Below are 23,255 nucleotides of genomic sequence, written 5' to 3'. Positions count from 1 at the left end.
CGGTGGGATGAATTGGGAGATTGGGATTGACATGTATACACTAATATGTATAAAACAGAAAACTAATAAGAACCTGCTGTATAAAAAAATAAATTAAATAAAATTCAAAAAAAAAATCATGAGGAAACAGATGAAGCCACACTGTGAGAACTTGTGCAAGACATCTGGCCTGGACTCTTAAAAATGTCCATGTTTTGGAAGAAAAAATGACAAGAGAATTACTCTAAAGGAGACTAAAGAGATATGATAAATACATCATGTAAATCTTAATTGGATCCTGGATCAAAAACAGAAAGCTCCAAAGGGCATTTGGGGGACATTGGGGGTTTGAATGTGGGCTACATATTGGTTGATATTAAGGAATCAGTGTTAACTTCTTGGTTGTAATAGTGGTTTTGTGGTTATGCAGAAGAATGCCTAGTTCTTAGGCGATACGTGTTGAAATATTTAGGGTAAAGGTTATGACATCCTCAACTTATTTTCAAATGGTTCAGCAGAAGTTATAAATTACGGCATGTGCGTGTGTATGTGTGTGTGTGTGTGCACATGTGAGAAACGGAAAGCAAGTATGGCAAAATGTTAATCACTGGTGAATCTAAGTGAAGGGTATGTGGATGTTCTTTGTAATAGTCTTCAGTGTTTCTGTAGCTTTGAAATTGTTGGGGAAAAAGATGGGGACAAAAGAACATCATATTTTGCTTTCATGTTTGTTTTGGAATGAATAGGATTGAATGAACAGCAATAATTTATCTTTTTATAACTAAAGCAACCACCTCTTTTATTAATTGGAAGCTACCTGTTTCAATCAACCTTGGTTGAGTAGAAATCATAGTATAGATATGGATTTTAGGCCTCAAATCTCTGCTCTTGGTCCTTTGTATATTTTTTATTGCCATTATTATTGTGACAAGCCAAAGCTGAGCATTTGTTCTTATGTTCAGTATTGCCTGTGGGCATTTGAGACTACTTTCACGAATACATTGGTGTACCTAATCACTCAATGTCCCTTTTTAATGCTATAGTTTAACCATCACACACATAGCTATTTCAGTAAGCCCCTTTATCTGAAAATATGGTTAAGTGGTTATGGTCTTAAGGTAACAGTAATGAATATCTGCTATTTTTTTCTTCCCAGAATCTACCCTATTCAACTGGCAACAGTATCTGAAATTTTCTTGGGGGAAATGAATCCTTTATAAATCGGCAGTGTGGTTACTGTGGGACGTGACCCTGCCCAGGTTCGATGCATCACACTTTCCCTGCCCAGAGAGACTGGTTCTGAGGTTCGTGCATGAACCAGATCAGGCCAATTAGTCAACGTATTGGAACCCTTTAGAAAGAGAAGCTATTTGTCTCAGAGTTACTGCTGGTGGGATTTAAACTTAGAGCTGCCGAATGCCACTTTTATTACCACATGTGGAGAGTCTGCATGAAAGTGAATCCTAGAGGGAGGGGAGCCAAACTGAGGGATGGAAGGAGGCAGAATCCTGATAGCATCATCTGAGTCTTGGAATCTAGCCACGCTTGGGCTTTTCAGTTATGTGTATGTCAGTAATAATCCTTTTTCTTGATACATTATTAGTTCTTGATTATTATTTTCATTATTATATATTATATCATTATTAATTCTTAACAAATAAAAGTTGTTCTTCAGCCTATTTTTTTAGGGTTTTTTTGGGGTTTTTTAATTGAAGTATAGTTGATTTACAATGTTGTGTTAGTTTCAGGTGTACAGCAAAGTGATATATATATACAGGTTACTACAAAATATTGAGTATAGTTCACTGTAGGTCCTTGTTAGTTATCTATTTTATGTATAGTGGTGTGTATATGTTCCAGCCTATTTGAATTGAGCTGTAATTAATGACTGAAGAAGTCTGACTAGAACTTGTTTGCAGAGCAGAGGTAGAGTCACAGATGTGGAGGGCAAACTTGTGGTTGTTGGAGGTTGGGCGGGGAGCAGTGGGGGAGGATGCGTTGGGAGATTGGGATTGACATATACATACTACTATATGTAAGGGTAGATAACTAATAGGGACCTGCTGTGTAGCTCGGGGAGCTCTTCTCAATACTCTAGAATGACCTGTATGGGAGGGGAATGTAAAGAAGAGTGTATATGTGTATATGTGGCCAATTCACCTTGCTGTGCAGTAGAAACTAACCCAACATTGTAGATGAACTATACTCTAATAAAAATTAAAAAAAGAAAAGAAAAGAAGCCTAATACAATGGCATATAAAATCATCAATTCTAGAACTTGGAATTTCAGATCATTCTGATCTTAACCCAGTGTCTTTCCAAACTGAACATTGGCTAAAACTGGGCCATGCTAATGAATAACACTTTCTCCTTATCTAGACGTGAGTTGTAAGAACCAGTGCAATTGTGCTGTTCCATCCACATGCATGCTTATCCCATAGTTACTGCACAATATCTTTTTTTCAAAAGACATGGAGAATGTTGTAGTATAATAGAGGAAATAAACAGAGCATTCTCAATTGACCAGTTTATTTATTTTAGGAGAGAGTATGTATAACGAAATGCATTTTTGCTCAGAAATGAAAAGGGTCCTCTCTGGTATTGTCAAACTTGTTTTTATAAACTCCTATTTTATATTTTATTTTGGTATATCAATCTTGAGTACTTTATTGTCAGGTTTTCATAGGTAAACCCCTTCCCTATGACAGTACAGTGTGTACTCAATTTTGGAGCATGGAAAATACATGTACTTGTTTTGTACCTGTAGTTTGGATATATGATTGACATCTTTGTGCTCTGGTATTTCAAAAATTTTAAGGCTGCAATGAGAAGTCACATTTACAATCATCAATATATTCTCTACAATGAATATGCTCCCTTAATTAAATCATGATGCTGGAAAAACACACCAAATGGGTTTGGTTGATTCTTGTCTCCTTTAGATGTGATCCAACCCGCCCCCAGCCCCTTCACTGCCACACACAAAAAAACAAAAAACAAAAAGCAAACAAAAAAAAAAACACCCACAAAAAAACAAAAACACAAAGTCTAGCATGGTGACCTGCTGAAGACATGAAGATATCACTTGTATTTTATCTTTTGTCTGATGCTTTTTTTTAAAGGAGGTTATAGGGAGGCCCCTAGTAGCCTTTCTGTGTATGCATCTAAGTTATTTCCCATGGTGGGATAATCGGTGTCAGGGAACTATAGAAAGAAGCTGCTGGTAGGTAAGTTCTGGTCCTGAAGGTAATTTGCATCTACGTTTTCTGTGGTCTAGGTTTGAGGAACTGGGGTGGATCACTTCTGGGCCAAACCATCACTCTACAGAGATCATATATTTGAGAAAATGGTTTTGTGTACCTAATAATTTGTTTTCAGGCTCAGCTACTCTCTGGAGAACTGGAGACAGTCCATGGAACACCGGGATCCAAATCACCAGGGATGCTTTTAAAAAATGCAGCTCTCTAGGCCCCATCCAATGTAGTGAATCAGAAACTCCAGGAATGGGACCAAGAGTCAGTCCTCTTCAAATAAGTACCCCAGGTGGTTCTTACATTCATTGAAGTCTAAGAAGTATTGCTATAGGCTACATCAACTTTGACTTACATCACCTTTGAGCTACTAGGTGGTGACAGTCAGGGGAATAAGCTCAAATACCATGTCTGTGGCTTCCCTTGTCATTCAGCTACTTAAATATTTAATTTATATAACATCTGAGTGAGACTTTAAAGATGCATGGGAACTTTGAAAAAGAATATGCTGATTTAATAAACTAAGAAGAAAGCTTAGAACAAAAGATTTTATGCATATGATAATTCAGGGCCAACTCAGTGAATGACAAAGCTATTTTTTTAACTCCCTCAAATAATATTCTCTGGATAATTTATTGTAAAAAAAAAATCAAGCACAGCTGTTTCCCTTTGCCTTATTAATAAATCAATTATGCCCATTTTAATTATCCAATTTAAAGCATTTAACAATTAAGGCATTCAGATCTTGGTACTAATGGTCATATCAAAACACCTCAGACCCCATCTTCTCTCTCCAAACATCTGTAAACTATAATTTATGTGAAAATATAGCTATCCACGTGTAGAAATTGGCAAAGTAAAACAGCCATTCTCAAAGACAGTGGTTTTCAACTCTGGCTGCACATTAGAATTACCTGGAGAAATTATAAAATATGACCTATAGCAATATCCTATGGTAAGCCAATCAAATCAGAATTTCTGGAGGTAGTGTCCAATCATTTTTTTCTTAAATTCCCCAGTGCTTCTACTGTGAAGGAGGGTCCATTCCTTTAGGCACTTCCCAGGCAGTGCAATATCTAACTCAATAAATGAAGTTCAGCTAAGAACAAAAATCAGTGAAGAGATTGCCTGAAGTCAGTGCAGTTCATTCATTTCTAGTCTGCCATCTTTATTTAAGCCAGGTTAGTAGAATAAGGGTGGTGTTCTAGGACAGGATGGTAATGCAGACTTTCTTTTTCTGAATTTTCTTTTTTATAATGCCATTTGCTTATATTAGGCATATGATGCCATGTGCTATATTAAGGGGCATATGTAAGAACAGACCTGCAAATGTATTTGTCTATTCTATGGATATTGTTGAAGATTTTAATTACACAACATGGTGCTATCTTTCAGAAGATACTTGGGAGCAAATTTTTCTGATCTTATTATTAGGAATTCTAAATGTTTAACTGGCTCATGAGTCATGTAACTAGTCAAGTTTTACTTAATGAGCTGCTAGAAAGTTTAGAGCCAAATTCTCCCCATGAACAACTGTAATAACAATTATTCTTGTATAAATTTTCCCATTTTCATCTTTGTTTTCCCTTTTTCTTTACCACCTCCTTATAATTTATCATTTTGATCTAGTTTTCTTTTTTTTTTTTGCATCCATGAGCCACTGTAAAACTGTTTAGGAACAAAATTAGGCATACATAACTTTAAAGATATGTAACTAATAGAGCTGATGATCATCATACAGTACCACAAAAGATGGCTTTACTGCAAGCCAACTAATTTCCTCAACGTAAGAAAAGTTGAACAGCATCAAAGTCAACCTATAACATACCACATTCTGATGTTGAAATACAAACATGTAAGATATAGTGAACAGGCACACATACACCAGAATAGTGCTGTTGTGATTCTACGTTTACATGTTTACCACTAACGTGGTGAAAGGGGCATAAAGGAGTGGTCAGAGGGAGGAAAAGTGTGCTCTTCATTTGAGAAGGAAAAAAAAAATCTTTCAATTAGCTCAATTTGGTGTCAATTATGAGGGAAAAAAATCTAGGTTAAGTTAGATATTTTAAATAACTTAGCTGGAAGACAATTTAATTTTTTTGCAAAGTACTCTATATTGCTTTCGTGATTAGTCAGTTAAATCTACGCCACTACTAATATGCCACTACTAAGATACCTGAATTGCAAGTAGGCATTTTGAAGAAAGGGTTCTAGAGTCTGATTATTATAAAAAGAAAAGTTATCAGGTTCTTACAAAATTGCATCGATTATGAAAAAGGTGTTTTAAAAGCAATTTGTAGTCACTGTAAGAGATGAATATTCCTACAAATACATGCATATTTGGAATAAAATTATTCTTTAAAAAGAAAACCATTAGTAGTAACCTACACTGATGGATTAATTTGCATACGTAATTTGAGACACAGGTTTCCTCTTAGCTATGATCACCTTTTATTAAAGTATTTACCTTCTGATTCATATACAGGCAAAAACCCTCTGAATTTTAAAAGAAAGTCTGGTTTTACAGATGTATGTAAACTCTTAGGCTAGTTTTTAATTTATATCAGCTACATAATAAAATACCATCTTAATTTTAATACATTTCTTTTGGTTGAAGACATTGAATAGGTTTCACTATATCTGTGGTTTGTGTAATTATTACAAAAGTTGTATACAAACCCTGCAAATATGCAAAAATTGCAAAATACACTCTGACAGCTAATGCTCTGAAAACACTTTATTACACAAATTACATTCAGATTCTGAAAATAGTGATCTAACAGTGTAACCATCTAAAAATAAGACATCCCCAAAACACACCAACTGAGGAAGAAAATTTAAAAAAAGAATTTAAATAGAGACTTTTTTTTTCTTTCCCTCGTTGCAATATAATGTTAGTGATTTTAAAAAAATAGAAGGAGATTTAGCAGCTTTGTTGTCATGTAGCACAAAGTTTCTCTTTACTGCCACAGGCTGAGAATGCTGAACAGGAAAGGCACCAAAGAAAGACACTGGCAATGGAGGTGCTATTGGGAAAATACTGTGTTCAAGCAGAGAATGGGGTTATTTACAAACTACAGAAAAGTCTCAAAAATGCAGATAAGCAAACCTTCCATCATTAAATTACTAGTGTGATGGAAGAAGAGAACTGTTTATTCTACGTTCATATAAAGACAATGGCACTGTTATGAACTTTTAGGAAACTCCTCAACTAGAACCAGAAGCCAACTAAATCAAAACGAAGTAAATAAAATGTGTACAGTCCCACACAGACGAGTACAGTTTACAATTAAATACACAAAACGCTAAACGTGCTAAAGGGAAAGGAATCTGGCATTCTTGGCAAATTTCATCAACCTAAATCAAAGCCCCGTTTTCAGGAGGAAGGTGCGGGTACAGGCAGAGGTGCTGAATACTCCTCTTCTGATTCACTTCCGTCATCATCTTTCTCCTGGTCACTTCCCTCCGTGCTAAGGCGGTCAAAGCCTTTTCGGCTGTAGCCTTTCCGGCTTGCGAAGAAGTTTCCGAGGTTTAAGCCTCCACTTCCCTTTCCTGAAGAAATCGAACAATGACAGAGGATTGAGGTAACGTTTGCACAAATGATTCTCAGTTTCCTTGTAAATCCTTATGGGGATGGGAAAGGGTAGATACTAGCGGGGGGGGGAAAAGTGACATAGAGAGATACTTATCCTACAGAGTCAGAAAGATACGATTCCACAGATTCATTAAAATAAATAAGGAAAAAACCCAAAGCTCCCCAGGATTATGTGTTTCTGCAGGATTGTTTCAGATTCACTTTTCACCTCCTGCCTTTTCCAGGCTCTCTGGAATGGGCACCCCCTTGAGCAGCTCTTCTTTTCAATGACTTTATGAAAAGGTCATCTTCACCGAGACATGCACTGACACACTGACAGAAGTGATAGAAAATACAGTGAAGACAAATGAAGCCAGATACAAAGGCAGGGGAAGAGAATTCGATAATACAGAAGAGCACGCTGGGAAAACGAAGCTGGAGAACGTGCGCCGGAGCCGCACGCTTCGGTTGGTTCATGATTTGCATTCTGGGGACGCTGTGCTGCACACAAGGAGTTTAATTTCCAGACAGAAAATAAAAAATATCTCCCTGCTTTTCAAAAGACACGCACTTGTTGACTCTGAATCACATGTGAAGGATTCTAAAAGGTCACAGGCATACCTCTAAGTCTTCCCAGAACTCTTCCCGAACTTCCCTCAAGTTTATGTTCAGAATCTGCTAGAAAAAGATGGCATATTTCAAAATGCGTCCCAGTCACCTTCCTCAATCCATGGGCTCAACTTTCAACACAAAATAAGGAATTAATTCATGAATGATTAATAACAAGGCCTGGCTCTTGTCCGTATGTATTCTTAGAATTCTAAGGGAAAATAAAGGCAATATGTTATTGTGATGTATACAAAGGCCAGAGCTGGGTTTGACTCCTGCCTGGGTCTCTTACAGGCTGTGTGATCTCAATAAATTACTTCTCCGAGCCTCAGTTTTCTCTTCTGAGAAAAGAGAGATCAATGACAAACCCTACCTCTCTGTAAGGTTTAGATGGGATACTGCATGTGACATGCTTGTAACAGGGCCTGGTACACACACAGTAAATGCTCAGTAAATATTAGTTACCTTTATGAGGACAAAATTCAGTCACCAGTAATGTGTAAAAATTTGGAAGCTTATTACAATTTTAGGAATATTGGTCTGAGGTTTTTGTCTTTCTATTAAGAACAGTACATGTACTTGCTTGAGAAAGCTTTGGATCCACGTACACCATTACCTTTTTATGTAAGATGGAAGGCAAAAAACCTGAAACCCTGAGTACTTTCAGCCATACAAGGTGACCCCAATTCCAAAATCTGGGCTCCCCAAATTACAGCCCATCTCCATGAAGAATTGACTTTCTTTCCTTAGTCGAGGGCAGAACTCCTTATGGACTTCATTTCTCTGTGTGCTGTGTATCTCCCTGCACTCTTTGCCCTGCTTCCAACACTCCCTTAAGGGCTGTGGTCAGGGAAAGAAGGCTCAAAGTCTCTAACCAGGAGAGGGGGCAGCAACATGGAGAAAGCTCACAGGCAGAGGACAGAGCAAAGGCAGGAGTTGGTGGGGAGAGAAATGGGCAAGAAGGGAAGAAAAATCTGGTGAGACCGTTAGAAAGCCAACTAATTAGACTGTAAATTCCATAAGGATGCGGGACAGTCCCTAGTCAGTTTTTCATCCCCTGTGCCTAGGACAGTGTCTGATGTGGAGCTGACATGCTGTAAGGGTATGCTGAATAAGTGGAAGGCCCTTCATGAGGGTTATTAAAAACCCTCAGAGACTGGATAAGATCTATCAGGAACAAATGTTGAAAAAAGGTGAGAGGCTGATCTACTTTTAGAATTAAATGTATTAGACTGAACCGTAAAAAACTGTAGTTTTCTAAATAAAACATGATTGAATAATGGCAGTTTCATATGGTTTGACCTGGGTCCCTGTCTTCCCAACACACGCCTGTAAACTCAGTATCCCGGTAACAGTGCCACCCACGTGTGCTAACAGCAAACAGGAGACACCAAACTTTCTCTACTCCCCAGCCACTTCTCCTCCAGTGTGGGTTGATTACCAACATTCCTGCTACCTGCCCCCAGGCCCCATGTGTTCCTGATACTCTGTGTATTTATCACTGCACTTACCACCCTCTCTTAATACCTTTATGTGTCATTTCTCTTTTACGTGTCATCTATTCTGTGAGCTCCATTTATTTATTCAGTCATTTTCCCAATGACTATTTATCAAAACCCTAGTGCCAGGAACTGTTATTTGTGCTGGGGATATATCAGTAAACAAGTAAACATACAAGATTCTTGCTCTTTTGAAGCTTCCATCTAACTCCATGAAGATAATGACTACATTTACTTATCTTTGCCTCTGCTTAACACAGTTCCATACCCATAACAAGGGCTCCATAGCAGTCCCTTTTGGAAAGAGTTAGCTGTATTTTTGCAGAGCTTTACTGATTGCAGATGAAAAGCAAAAGAAAGTCCTAGAAAAATTCCCTTTCACAAATTATTAAATTAAATCCTCTGGTTTTGTTTCTGTGTCAGGGCTTTGCCATGGGCACTGAATCCCTGCCATGGTCGCCTTGGCCTGAAATACGATCAGATGCTGTTTCTTGATCAAATGCTTCCTTCCACCCTGGTCCATGGATGCCTTCCCAGGCATAGCTGTAGCTTCCTGCCTTAGGATCTGGGGACCCAGCTAAGGGACTGTTCCCGACAGGTGAGGATCACAAGTTGGACTATTTGTTTATTTATGTGGATACCTTGAAAGGAACTCAGCTACTGGGTCCTATAATATGATAGTGATTTGATAAAATACTGACACCAGTATTGGACCCTCCCTTGTTTGGTTAGGGAAGGCTGATGGCCTAAATTATGACTATTTAAAAACTATCAAATGGTTTCTTATAGAAATAGTTGGTTTCCTGAGAGAGCTGAGGTTTAAGACAAGTATCTTTTATGACTTCTTATGACGTTTATTACTTTATTACCAATGATTATTCCTAATAATTATTGGTGGTATTAATTGAGCACTTACTAAGTGCCAGGTACTGTGATAAATGCTTTACGTACATTATTTCATTTAATCGTTACACAACCTTGTGAGTATTTTATCCCCACTTTATAGATGAAGTGGCTTAGAAAGATTAAGTAATTTGCCCAAGGTCATGTAGCTAGGAGCTAGAGCCAGGACTAAGGAAAAATACAACTTCTAAAAAACTGACCCAGGCATTTTGAGGACTGGGCCTGTTTCTAACAGAAGGGATCTCCTCCTTCCTGACCCTTCAGCTAATTTATACTGACTCTACTTATCTACGCAGTTTCATATGGAGACATTAAATGGGTTTAAGCCAATGCTAAAAGGCAATAATAAAGGTTATATTTTAATCTAACTATCCAAATTTTGAAGCTCCAGATATATTTTCCACTGTGATACTAACTATAGACAATATTTGGAACATAGACAATGTTGAAAAAGGTAGAGAACACAAGAAAAAAAGAAAAACACTGAAAAACATCACAACCAAACTTTGAGGATAATCAGGCCAAACATTCTTTCGAAGGTAAGGTTCCAAGTTCAAGGGGCTCATTTTACTTGCCTCCAAAGGCCCTTGATTTTTTCCACCGAATAAATAAGGCAATGGCCAGCAGGACAACCACCGGAATAACCAGAAGGGTTGTAATGAGAATCACGGGCACTCCCGAGCCTGGCTCTTTGATCAGTTTCTGTTTCTCTTGCATCTTCTGTAATTCTGAGGCGGCGGGTTTGTTCTCCATTTTGGTTTCAACAACTGCCTCGGATTCTTCAGGGAAAGAAGAGTTTACAATATTCAACGAACTCAAAGACTCCAAAACCCTCCCACCCGCCCCTACCCAGTCAAATTAACAGCTGCTCATGAAGAACTTGTTGAGCTCAATGCATGTGGGGTTCATATTTCAATATCTGCATCTACCGAGCTGGCAATTGTGACTAGCAAATTCCCAGTGAATGATTTTTCACCTTTAAATTGGGTTTCTTTGGTTCTGCCCTTTGTTCCCTCTTTAACTATAATTCCACAAAAGATACATCCTACTTTTGCATTTTTTCAAAGTTAAAATGGACAGGCAGCATGGTGTAGGGGACAGAACTGGTGTGCACGGTGGAGTCAGATGAATCTGGGCTCAAATCCCAGTTCTCCTACATAGCCAGCGTGTGTAACTTTGGGCAAGTTACTTAAGTGATCTGGGCCTTGGAAACCTCCTCTGTATAACTGTGATGATGATAACAACCTCCTTCATGAAATTATTGAGGATAAATGTTTATCATAAAAAAGGTGCTTAATAAGTATTTGTTTCCTTGTGTCTTCGGTTTATGAACCTCTTTCATGTTCAATGAATTATTCGTACCTCACATGCATAGTTGCACATATTAATTCTAGAATTATGAAATGGAAAAAGGAACTGTGTCCTTTCCAGGTTCTTTTCTACCATTCCCAGCAAGTTGTAAGTGCACACAGATGCACTGTATGTCCATTTGTTGTTGATGAAAATAACTTACACAACTATTCTGTGATATTGGCAGATATCTGGGTAGATATCAGGCCTAAAGTACTGCTTGGGAAATTGATACAATAAAACCATATAAGCAGCTGCAGGAATCTTAATAACTACTGACTTGAAAATGAGGTTGAACCTTGAGGCATTCTTGCCCCCAAGAAGCACATATATGTGTTTGTACAGGAACCCTGTGTGTGAAGGCTGGAAGTCACAACCATGTTTGCCAAAAGGCTCACAAGGTTTCTGAACTTCACCTTCTTGGTGTGCCCTCTGCCCTATGATACAGAGTGCATCATATGGCCTCATGGAAATTTTGACAAAATGGCAGGGATAAGTGGTTTAACATGATCAGGAAAATCTTTGGTTAACATTTAATATGTATGGACACAGCTTAGTAGCTTGCTGGACACTTCTCCAAGGAAGCATTTCTTAGATTACTTAAGGCATTGTAAACACAATTTATGATACACACAATTGGGAGGTCCCAGGTTTTTTCCTCAATGTTCTGAGCCAGCCTCCTTCCCAGTCTCAGTTATATCTATCAAGCACGTACTCTGTTTCAGGCATTGTTCTCATTTAATCATCACACCAAACCTATGAGTGGGCACTATTATTATCACCATTTTACAGATGGCCCCACAGTCTTCATTTCCTTCCCTGTACTGTGATTAAGGGGAGACCATTATTTCTCTTCCTTTATCCACTGAAGTGGGTCTTGAAACTTCAGTGGGAAAGAAGGAAAGGGATTGGTTCATAGATCTAAATGGTTCACATTTAATCTTTCTAAGTCTCAGTTTCCAAGAGGAATATGAATGTGATTCTTACTCTTCCTGACCACTAGCTGTTTTGTCTTTTTCTTCACGGTTGTAGAAAAGGTATACAAATTGTTCTATATTTAAGCTTCTTCTATATTTAAGCAAAAAATAACAATAAAGAGATGATAGGATTAAAAAATATAGGCCAAAGATGTAGATTGGTAGTCAAGAACTTGTTGCCTTGGAAGAAGGGTTTATTTCTATTTGAAAGTGACTATAATCAGGGTAATTATATAGCACTTTCTACCTGTCATTTAGTGGTTTACCTACACCTAAGACATTGGCTGTACCAGTTCATACCTAGTTCCATCGATAAGGCAGAGCTAGGATCGGGCTCCAGTAAAAGGAAAGAAGAACTATGAAGTAGGTGACAGACTAACAGAACCATTTTACCATTCATAGTAAGTGTGCTGAGAATGAGGTAATGAACTTGCTAAGATACTCACACTGCACTTTAGAAATTCTTGATTTCCACATCCCTTCTGTACGCTGAGTGCCATCTACTAAAAATAGTTGAACATTCTAACTTTTGGAACCAGTTGAAGTATGTTTAGATTTTAAAAGATGCTCTACATTTTAAAGAAAGAGGATACAAAATTTTAATTTCCCAATATAAAAGAAAAAATTGCTGCTCTTCTTAGAAGCCTTTATAAGTGGAGTAAAAAGCCTAAAAAATCGTTATCACTTAAGAGACTAAGAATTCCATTCAAAGCGTAAAGAAAAATCTAAATTCTGTCACTTTTACTCTTTATCCTAAATTCTTTAATTAAAACCCCCAGTAATTTACAGCACCCCTGATGAAGATGGAATGGAGAAGCTCTAAGATTAGCCAGGACCTGGGGCTTCTGGAAGGTGGGGGTACCCCATGGGACACTGTGACATTCTCCTGTATGAGGCCAGATGTATTCAATCTACAACAAAATATGTCTTCAAACAAGCTTTCTTGGAATATCTAGAGATACTTGGAAATAAAAAGAATTTTGAAAGCTGATGTATAGGAAGTTTTTTCCTTCTTCTTTAAAGCAATGCATTTAGAAAGGGAGGCTAGGTGCACTCCTGTGTGAGCTCACACACACGAGCACGTGCATGTCTCTCCCCCCTTGACAGAAGGGGAGAAGCCCAGAGACCACTTGGAGTAACCGGGACAGGAAAGGAGAGACATTCTTAATACAGCAACATAGAGCAATTATTACCCAGTCCATCACAGATGGAACTGAAGGCTGAAGGTTGTAGACGGCATACTGGCAAGTAACATGTTAGAAGACATGAAAAGTACATATAGCACCAATGAGATTACAGGCATACTTTGGAGCTATTGCGGGTTCAGTTCTGGACCAATGCAATAAAGCAAATATTGCAATTAAGTGAGTCACATAAATTTTTTTGTTTGCCAGTGCATATAAAAGTTATCTTTACACTATACTGTAGTCTATTAAGGGTGCAACAGCATTATGTCTTAGAAAACAACGTATATACTTTAATTAAAAAACAGTTTCTTGCTAAAAATGCTAACCATTATCTGAGCCTTCAGCGAGTTCACAGTAGTAACATCAAAGATGGTGATCACAGATCACCATAACAAATAATATTGAAAAAGTTTGAAATATTTCAAGAATTTCCAAAGTGTGACACAGAGACACGAAGTGAGCAAATGCTGTTGGAAAATGGCGCCGATAGACTTGCTCGATGCAGGGCTGCCATAAATCTTCAATTTGTAAAAAACACAAAGTGCGTATCTGCAAAGTGCAATAAAACGAGTATTCCTGTACTCATTTTTTGGTTTGTTTGTTTAATGCAATGTGCTTCCCCTACAATGTGCTGCTCTCCATAAGGTCTAAGATGCTAACTGCTAAAAATAGAGAATTTATTTTTATTTTCTTAAGTCTGATTTGCCATCATCATCTTGTACGGTGGGGGTGGGGAAGGGGTGAAGGGCTATGCTTTTGGTGGGATATTGGCATATCTATTTTATCCCTAGTAACTTTATTCGAAAGTTTCAATCCCTTTCCTAAGTTTCTATCATCACAAATTCTCTTATCCCTGAAACTCCCTGAGAACACAACACTGGTTCTGAAACTCTATTCCTGATCGGCTGTGTAACCCTTCACAGTGGGGATGAGTGTCATCAAAGGTTACTCGAATTTCAAAATGTACAATTACCATGTATCTACAGGGCTGTTAAGTCTGGGATGGTGTTTCTCCCTCTCTTTGTAAGAGGTGGTTTAAATTAAGCTTCCAGATTTTGATAAAAGACAAACTCTTGGAGATCCAGAATGATTTATATTCCTTTTTGTAATAAGAAAATAATCTTTTAAAAAAAAGTTTAATGAGAGTCATACGGGTTCAGAGAGGACTAGAACAAGTTCATTTGGGTTTGGGTATTCCTAACTATTAAAATGGAACTGTCAGGACAAGGCATTTCAATTAAATTGACTATTTGAGCTGCTGAGAGGTTTCTCGACCAAACAGACTCAGTGGTGTGCAGGAGAGAGGATGTGGCCAATGGGTGACATCGGTGTGGGTGGGCTGTTCACAGCAGGTCAACCAGTATAGTCTCAGAGTTTTGGTGGGATCTATTTAAATAGAAACGGTCTGAGGCCACTTCGAAATCCCAGAGATTTCAGAGTAAACTGCAACCATCCGCAACCTGTAGTTCCTGGAAGAATTTATGGTGAATGAATTGGTGGTATTGATCTCTCCTCGGCAGTACAGTAATAGTGGTTAAGAGCATAGCTTTGATGCCAGACTGGTTTAAATTCTGGCTCTACCATTTAATATCTTAGTAGTAATTCTGATCCTCAATTTTCTCACATACGTAAAATGGGGATGATAGCAATTATCATATGGTTGGTGTAAGGATTAAACTTAATTCTCTGTATAGCCCATTTTTTGTGCTCCACAAATGATAGCTCTTATTAATAACAGTATCTTTTCCAACGTCTTTATTCCAGGGCGAATAGAACTTATCGATAACTCTTTATATAACAATTAACAGAAAAATAGCGGATCAGGAACTTCTTCAATATGTGTAGTATGAATGTCACTCAGTAGTGTCAGCTGGGTAGAATCTCTACAAATGCCAAACAGTTGCTATTTATTTATTTTATAATATTATCTTACCCCTTTCAACCTTGAGCCGGCTATATTTTCTTATCTGCCTATATAAAATCCCTAAACTGCCTCTTGGTTCTTGCTTCTTTTCATCTCTTTTCCACCTGCTTTCATGAAAAAGGAAAACAAGTAAGCCTAGGCTTAAGTCTTAATATCTGGGAGAATCATTTGTAAAGCAACTAAGAATTGAATCACTTTGCTACTTAAACATTAGGAACACCTCTAGTGAGTTCTTAACTACACGACAATGTCAAATCCCTGCAAATAGTAGAAAATGTATAAATATAAACTGATCCTAAGAAAGGGAGAAAATAATTTGATTGGGATTCCAAATGAACCCAGTAGTTTTGCCAGTAGCTAAATTCCATTTCCCCATGTCTTACAATACATACCAATGATATAATACTTATTTCTATATATGAATATGCATGTATGTATGTACACACACAGAGTCCTTATAGGCTATAAGTCTCTTGAAGTCAGGCAGTTTCATTGCTATAGTGCCTTACACATAGATGGCCCTCAGTAAATGTTGGGGACTGAATGGTACTAAGATTGGAGCTTAGGGAGCAGCTAATCTTTTCAGGCCCCTATATTATTAACTCTCCAAAGATATTTTTCACTCTAAAGATTAGAGCCCATTAAGGAAGGCCTTTCCCAGTATGCTGGATGTTATTTTTCTACTCGCCTGAGGTTAAAATACTTCCAAAAGTGACTGACTGACTTTTTTTCCTCTCTGAATGTCTCTGACCCACTTGTTGTAGATTTCTTACATCCCCAATCACTTTTCATCACTTGAAATCAGTGAGTTTGAGCTCATTATTACTATTCCATTTTATCAGAAAAAGCAGTGGCAGCATGTAGGTTTAAAGGCTCAAGTACATAGTAGAAGTTATAGATAATTTATCAGATTATATTATATTTTTAGCCTGATAATTTTTAAGTGCAATCAAGAGTCATAAAAGAATTCAACACAAATAGCCTTGGGCTTCATAGTCACAAGAGGAATCCGACCAACCTTTGATTTCCTGGACCTCAATGCCAGCCTTTTTAACTGATCGATGTTCCATTTCTTTAACACAGCACAGCAAGCAGAGAGAAAATCAGAATCCCCAAAAAGAATATTTGAAAAGTTAATTTTGACATTAATTTTTCTCAGTAGATAATATTTCTTTAATTCATCAAATACACTATTATATTAGAAAAGAGTTTGATACAGATCACTAATTAGGCGCCAGGTCCATGAATCCTGGATAAAATCCTCCTAGGGAAAGCTGAAATAATATTTCTAAGGTCTTCATATCTAAAATTAGATTTTCCATGTGGAGTTTACAATTCTGTATTATTTCTGAAATATCAAGCAGTTCTGTTTTCATGTGGACATCTTAAGACTGACTACTAGTTCTGCCATGTTTGATTATCAGTCTTCTAGTTGACAAATTGATTTGACTAGTTAAATACTACAATATAAATACACAAGACACTTGTACAGTCTTCTGTGGCAGTCTTATTGTTCCCAAGGTACTGTTTTTTCCAGATTTATTATTTGGTTGCATTCTGGACTGCGCAGAAGGCTTTTTCTCTTTCATAGCTGAATGCTATATTGTAGTGCTTCTCAATCAGGGGATATTTCAAAACAACTTGGGATGTCTTTCCAAGATACCCATATTATAACCCTTCTTCTTTCTATAGCTCTTGAATGGGGTCTGGCCATGTGTGCTTTGAAAACCTTCTCCAGGTGACTTGGATATGCATCTCTGTTTAATACCAACCGCTAGGGTGGAATAAAGAGCCTTAGCCGGGAGTCTTAACGAGTTCAAGTATCATATTCCTATCTGTAAAATGAAGATACTAGTTAGATTTCTGAAGTTTTTTCCATCTTGAAAGGTATTTATTCATTTTTTATTCTGAAAAGCCTGGGTTCAGTCATGCAGTTGGGAATTATCCATCTCTCTTTGCCTTCCTGTCTGCCTACACCTTCTGGTTCTTCTTTGAGGAGGCAGGTGGTAGGAGAGGCACACCTGCAGGGGAATGTGCAGCTACTGCTGGAGGGGAATAGTCCGTGGGCACCTCTGTGCACTCAGCCCTAACTGGGTCCTTATTACAAAACAGCAAAAATTAGTCAAAGGACAATTCTGAAGACAACAGTTACCAAATTTACTTGGGCTCCAAGACCTGTACAGTATGTGATTAAAGTTTTTGGACTCATGATTTTACTTTTCTTTGTTATACCTTGTATTTTTTCCTTGTTATAATTTGCATTTTTCCTTATCATAAGTAGTATTTCTTATCTTCATCAAGTCCACAAGTCTTTATTATTTCTCTATTTAAAACTGCTGTTGTAGCTCCTGATACCTCAAATTTATTATCCGCAATTCTTTTCCTTAACCTCATCTTCTCCTACTGTTTGGACCCTGCCATATTTTAAAAGCATCTCTGGACACTGAGGTTTCTGGCCTACTAAGCATTTGGTACTGTTCAATTTAGAAAACTTAAGTTTTTAGTATGATATCGGTGGCTACGTTAGTATAGTTTTTAAGAATTAGAAATAGTGCCCAAATTGCAACTAGAAATCTCCAAGCTATCTGGCCTGATCCTGATAGAGAAACTCTTCTGTCCCCAGACATACTTTTGGAGTTACATGAAAACATAGTTCAGTATTTTGAACAAGCTGAAGTCTAAAGGGAAAATGCAGAGGGCTTCCTGTTTGGGATGATATGTGTCTGACTCAGATGCTGGTCTTCCAAGATGCTCAGCAGCTACTGAGAGCTGAAGAGCCACGTGGGAAGTGACGCCTCAGTCAGGCCCTCTGCTTTGCCAGAGTCATCTCCTCCTTCTGGAACTAAGTTGGAATTAACATTGGCTTTCAATGCAACAGACATTACTTCAGGCATCAAGAATTTCCTGTGGAATATCTGTGGAAACAAGGGGATGACTGCCAGCAGAAAAAAAAAAAAGTTTCTTTCCGCTTTTAAAAACGTTAATCCCTGAAATGACTACCAACAGGTCTTTTAACAACTGCCAGTCATACCTTGATTTCCTACTCTACTCCTAGCAATAAAAAGAGACGGACATGCAAATTTTCTGACATGTTTTTAAGCAATAAAACTGAGGGAAAATGTGGACAATAATGCTGTAAAAGTCATACTTTCAGTTGAGGTGAACTTCCACACGGTGTTGCTGTGAGCGTCTCCAACATACACGGTCCCGTCTTCAGATGCAGTGATGTCATGAGGCATGTCAAAGTGCTGCCAAAACAAGAAGCACGTAGTGCGGTGGTGAGCCCAATACTTGAGTTCTTCATGAAAAGGCAGACAAACACAGTACAGCACACAAGAAAACCATAAGCATGTTACTCAAACCAGAGGAACAATGATTCCCATCAAAGCAACTCTAGGCCAAAAAGAGTCATCCCTTCACGCACTGGGCACTGCCTCTGCCAGACATAATTCTGTGTGCTGGGAAACACGCAGGCGGCCTCATCACTGACTTTCAAGTCTTTTAAGACGTGAACATTTACAAGCAGGTTATTTTTTTACACTCTTGTTTAGTTGGTGTTCATTATTTACCTAATTATTTATATTTATAAATAATAATAATATTTTTTGCCTTCATATTTCTTCTACCTTTAGTCATTGTCAAATTTGCCTGTTTTAATTTATACAACTAAAAAGGACCAGGTCTTGATTTTTGTTATTATTCTCATCAAGCTATCATAAGCTTCCTTAAAAAATATTTTTATATTACTGATAAGAGGAATCATTTCAAAGATTCAGGACATTCAGATTATTTCTGAAATGCATACTAGGAGATAAGCAGTAAGGTCGGGTTTTCTACTCTGAAGCCCAGTGTTGACAATATTTTTGGTCAGCAAAGGAAACAAACTGAGTGTGCCCTTCAGTATTTCCCAGCTTTTGTGCTTACTTCAGATACACTGGTGTTTTAATATGTCTTCCTTCACGACACATTTCCATATCAAATCATGCCATCTCAATCATGAGGACACAGGAGACAGGGGAGCCCTTTATGTGACTTTATCGGGGTCACCGAGTTAGTTTCTTGAAGAGCAGGCTTAAAATGTGCTGCTGCCATTTCCATCTGTCTACTGAAGACTTCAAGGGTGCCACGTGTTGGCTCGTTGGCAGGATGTGGATGATTTTTTTCACCTTTGAGGCCAGGAGGCCTGCTTGAGTGTACCATTCTCAAAAATATGACAGTGAGTATGAATAGGAACATTATCCTGACTTATGGGCTTACCAGATAGCATCTGTCCTCTTTGGTTTGCTGAGTACAAAGGGCGCTAATGAGGCAAACTCCTCTTCTAAGCCCACTGTAGGAGGGGCAGAATACATGCTTTGGAGAAACTACTGGGCTTTGAAAATCAGCAACAATTTGTCACATTGAAAAGAAAAATGAGACAGCCACGCTGAGGCGGCTCATTCCTTCAAACTATCAAATGAGCTTGACAAATGTGCAGGAAAAGGACAGAGAGCCAGAAATCAAAACACTGCCTTGCTGAAATCTCCCAAGCCAGTCGTTGAACGTTCATCTTTATTTTGGGTTCAGCTAATAGGTGGCAACAGAACTGCATATCACAGGGAGTTCTTCCTCTATGCCAAAATATGTTTTTAGAAACTGTTTTGCAAAACATGTGGTTGTAAACTACTTCACATTTTCTGATGGGAAAAATATTATAATAGGTGGAGAAACAAAGGTGAGGGGGTAATGTTTGAACTATTCATTGGTAAGGACTTTGCTTTAAATTAATCACAATATGTCATCAGTTCAAGGCTAGAATAACAATCAACCTCTATCTGTGGTTCTCAAACTGATCCAGGGAGACAGGGGTTCAGCTGGAAATATTTTGGGGCCACAGGAGCGGTTCAGGGGGAAGCTCAGTGGATGGGACTTTGGGACCTCTATTCCTACTGCAATCACAGGCACTCAACTATAATCTTTTAAATGAATTATTCTACTGCTCTGTGTCATTTGAAACAAAATTATGCTGTAAGATTTAGTGTTAGGTTTTAAGACTTCAGAGTTGGACAGATTTAAAGACCTACTCTTCTCTTGAGGTACTTCTCCCTAACAAAATAAAAGTGATCAGAGAAAAGAATGATAGCATCTTCCTGGGCATCTGGTGACACAGCCCAGGGCAATTTGCCCTCAAAATCTTATATTCTGTCTTAAAAATTCATAAGGAATTTGTGTTCTCCATATCCTATGTTTGCTCTAACACAAAATAATGTTTAAACTTACTTCATATTAAGCAAAATCATTCTCTAAGAAGTTGTACCAAGTTATGTTATGGTTTAATATATCCCGTGGCCTCAATATTAAACACATTTTAGAGTCAAAAAGACCTGAGTTTAAGATCCAGGTGTGCTACTTACTGTGTAGCTTTGGATATGTAATTTCACTTGTGTGAACCTTAGGCTCAAACACTGTCAAATATTGTGATTTTAATCTCCATTGTTAAGGTTGGAGAAATAACACAAATCTGGGGTTACTATTCCCTTCTTTCTTTCTTATTTATTTTATTTTTTTGGTATGGATCAGCGGGGATTATTCCCTTCCTTTTCCACATGAGCATCCTTGCAGAAGAAAGAAGACCAAAAAACGCCTGCCTGAAGGGTGTATGAAAGCCAATGACAGGGACCATAGTCTTTGCTATGAATATGGGAGCAAGAAAGTGGCGGGGAGGGCAACTATGTATCTTTTGCCCTCAGAACTTTTTGACACCATTTGATAGAATCATCTTCTTTATTGTCCTACTGTCTCAGCTTCCCTGCATAGAGATAAAGATGGAGATCATACATTCAGACATAAACATTCCTAAAGAATGTAATAGAAGAGGGAGAACTGAAGTACATGAGGAGGTAAGTAGTGGACAGGCACAAACAGTGGCATAGACACATTATGTAAAAGTTGACTTTTGACTTGCAGGAAAAATCACTTCTTACATAGGGGTCAATACACCATATTACTCCCTTCACCCAAACTTAATCTTTGTGATGATAATCTAATTAAGTGAAAATTCTGAGAGATTCATAAACCGGTTTCAGTTTACTGAGTCAACACAGAACACACTTCTATGTTTTGGTGTAATATCAAGTCTTGTTTATTGAAAGGAAAAGCAAGTTTCATCTTGGAGTTAGACTCTCTTTTCAAGTTTGCTGCATTGACCCATATATTGTGACTTACTCATCGCTGAATGTCTGATGAATACTGATGTTTAGGCACAAGGCTGTCTGAAATTTTCATTCAGGGCTGCTCACATTTTTACGAGAGTACGGCTCATTTAGAATCTAGCCTCTAGCTTAGCACTTAGTGTCGATTTCTAGATGTATAGTTGAATTAAAAGTTAATATCGTGATTGACATAGTTCATTATTATTAAAAGAACAATCAAGCAAACACTGTGTTAATGCAAAGTGAAGACCTGAAAGGAAGTGAAGTATCTCACTTTCTTTATCAATAGATATGAAGAAGCTCAAAGCGGCGAAACAATGAAGATCAGAGAATCAGTCAGGATCTGAAACACTACTGAGGTAAAATACCTATTATCAATGTAATGAATTTCTTTCTGAAGGGCTATTATGATTGGATATTTGATTGCTTATTGCTTTTCAGGTGAAATACTTCTACGAAAAGTCCTGTTTGTTATCTATCAATAGAAACTCCACAAAAAAAAAAAAAAAAAAGAAATTTGTACAGGAATCTTTACTTCAGATTCAGTTTGGTTCAACTTGGATCCTGTAAGTTTTGTTAAACTTCAACTGAGGGAAAGGCTGTGCCCTGTTCTGTTCACCATCGTATCCTTAGTATCTAGCATAATGCCTGACACAGGGTAGGTACTTAATAAATACCTCTAGAATGAAATTTAATAAATCCCAGACTGGCTGTCTGTGTTCTAACATTGGCATTGTGAAGTTGTTTTTTTTTTAAGCTAGCAAATTTGGTGTCTTAGAGAATACTATAAGAATTTGAGTATGGAAATATGGTTTATCCAGTGGCTTACGACAGTTGCATTTTGATCCATTAAAGCTGATAAATCTTCACAAATTTTGAAAAATAACTCTTATTTGCAGCATTTTAGCTAAAATTTATGTACCACAAGCACATTCAGGCAGCGTATGTGAGCATTCTGATCATTCTGGCAATCATTTTGCAAAGAAAGCAAACTGAGGAGACAGAGGGCTATGGGCACACTGCACCACAGTCACTGTGTTTGTAAAAAGCACTGTTAGAATAAACAGTGGTATATCATTGCGAGGCCAAAACTAGACTTTAGTCTTTTACCTAAACCAAATCTCTAGAACTTGAATACATTCTAAGAAGCGCTATTTTCAAGTCTTGTTGCTCAGTGTAGTCATAGCATAAAAAAAGGAAACAAGATTTCTGTTGAATCTAAGAGAACTATAAAATTATAGTTTAACATACTGTGGTATCTTCTTTACCTGGAAGAAACCAGGAAAAGACTTACATTTTAGATAATCTAACTACAGTGAATTTAAACCTGCTCTTGTGTGCAAATCAACTAAGAACCTTAGAATTGCGTACAGTGTTAATTTGCATCTGAAGAAATTCATTGGGGAATAGATAAGGACATTTATTCTAAATAAAACATAGTATACAGCACTCCTATCAACCCTGCTAAGAAAGTAATCCCATGTCCTTTAAGTTTTTAAAAAATTATTCAAGTATAAATCGAATTCCAAGATTCATGTTTTAGTTTTATTCTCATGAAAACTGATACATAGTTAATGTATGTGAATACCTTGCGCACTGGCTTGAAGACGTCTATAATTTCCCCATTGGAAAAGTTCATCACAAATCCTTGTACAGGTTCTTGGTCCTCAAAGTAAGGCTTCCCATTCACCGCAAAGAGCAAACCTGTGACAACATATCCAGTCAACCTTCCTTTAAAATATGGATAAGACTGGCTTTTCAATACATGTGTGTACATCACACAAACAAGAAATGTAGGGTCAACCTGG

The 23,255-nt window shown here is 37.6% G+C and overlaps 1 protein-coding gene across 9 annotated transcripts in view; it reads right to left on the bottom strand.

The window, feature by feature from the left end:
- Window positions 1-5,955: 5,955 nt before the first annotated feature.
- PAM (peptidylglycine alpha-amidating monooxygenase) overlaps window positions 5,956-23,255 on the bottom strand; it is a 296,746-nt gene continuing 279,446 nt past the window's right edge. For 5 of the 9 annotated variants that reach the window (XM_068535687.1, XM_068535682.1, XM_068535681.1 and 2 more), the window contains 6 exons: window positions 23,036-23,151; window positions 18,405-18,504; window positions 16,275-16,328; window positions 10,394-10,597; window positions 7,429-7,482; window positions 5,956-6,785 (listed from right to left, as the gene is read on the bottom strand). In XM_068535687.1, coding sequence (XP_068391788.1) covers window positions 6,610-6,785; window positions 7,429-7,482; window positions 10,394-10,597; window positions 16,275-16,328; window positions 18,405-18,504; window positions 23,036-23,151 — 704 coding nt within the window. In that variant the 3' untranslated portion in view covers window positions 5,956-6,609. Of the gene's footprint in view, window positions 6,786-7,428; window positions 7,483-10,393; window positions 10,598-16,274; window positions 16,329-16,438; window positions 18,172-18,404; window positions 18,505-23,035; window positions 23,152-23,255 lie in introns of those variants that run through there. The other 4 variants (XM_068535688.1, XM_068535685.1, XM_068535686.1 and 1 more) reach the window with 3 other exon arrangements.

Source organism: Eschrichtius robustus, chromosome 2 (assembly GCF_028021215.1).
Source record: "Eschrichtius robustus isolate mEscRob2 chromosome 2, mEscRob2.pri, whole genome shotgun sequence".
NCBI lineage: Eukaryota > Metazoa > Chordata > Mammalia > Artiodactyla > Eschrichtiidae > Eschrichtius > Eschrichtius robustus.
Note: the sequence above shows the minus strand (reverse complement) of the source record. Positions and strands in the feature narration are given on the sequence as shown.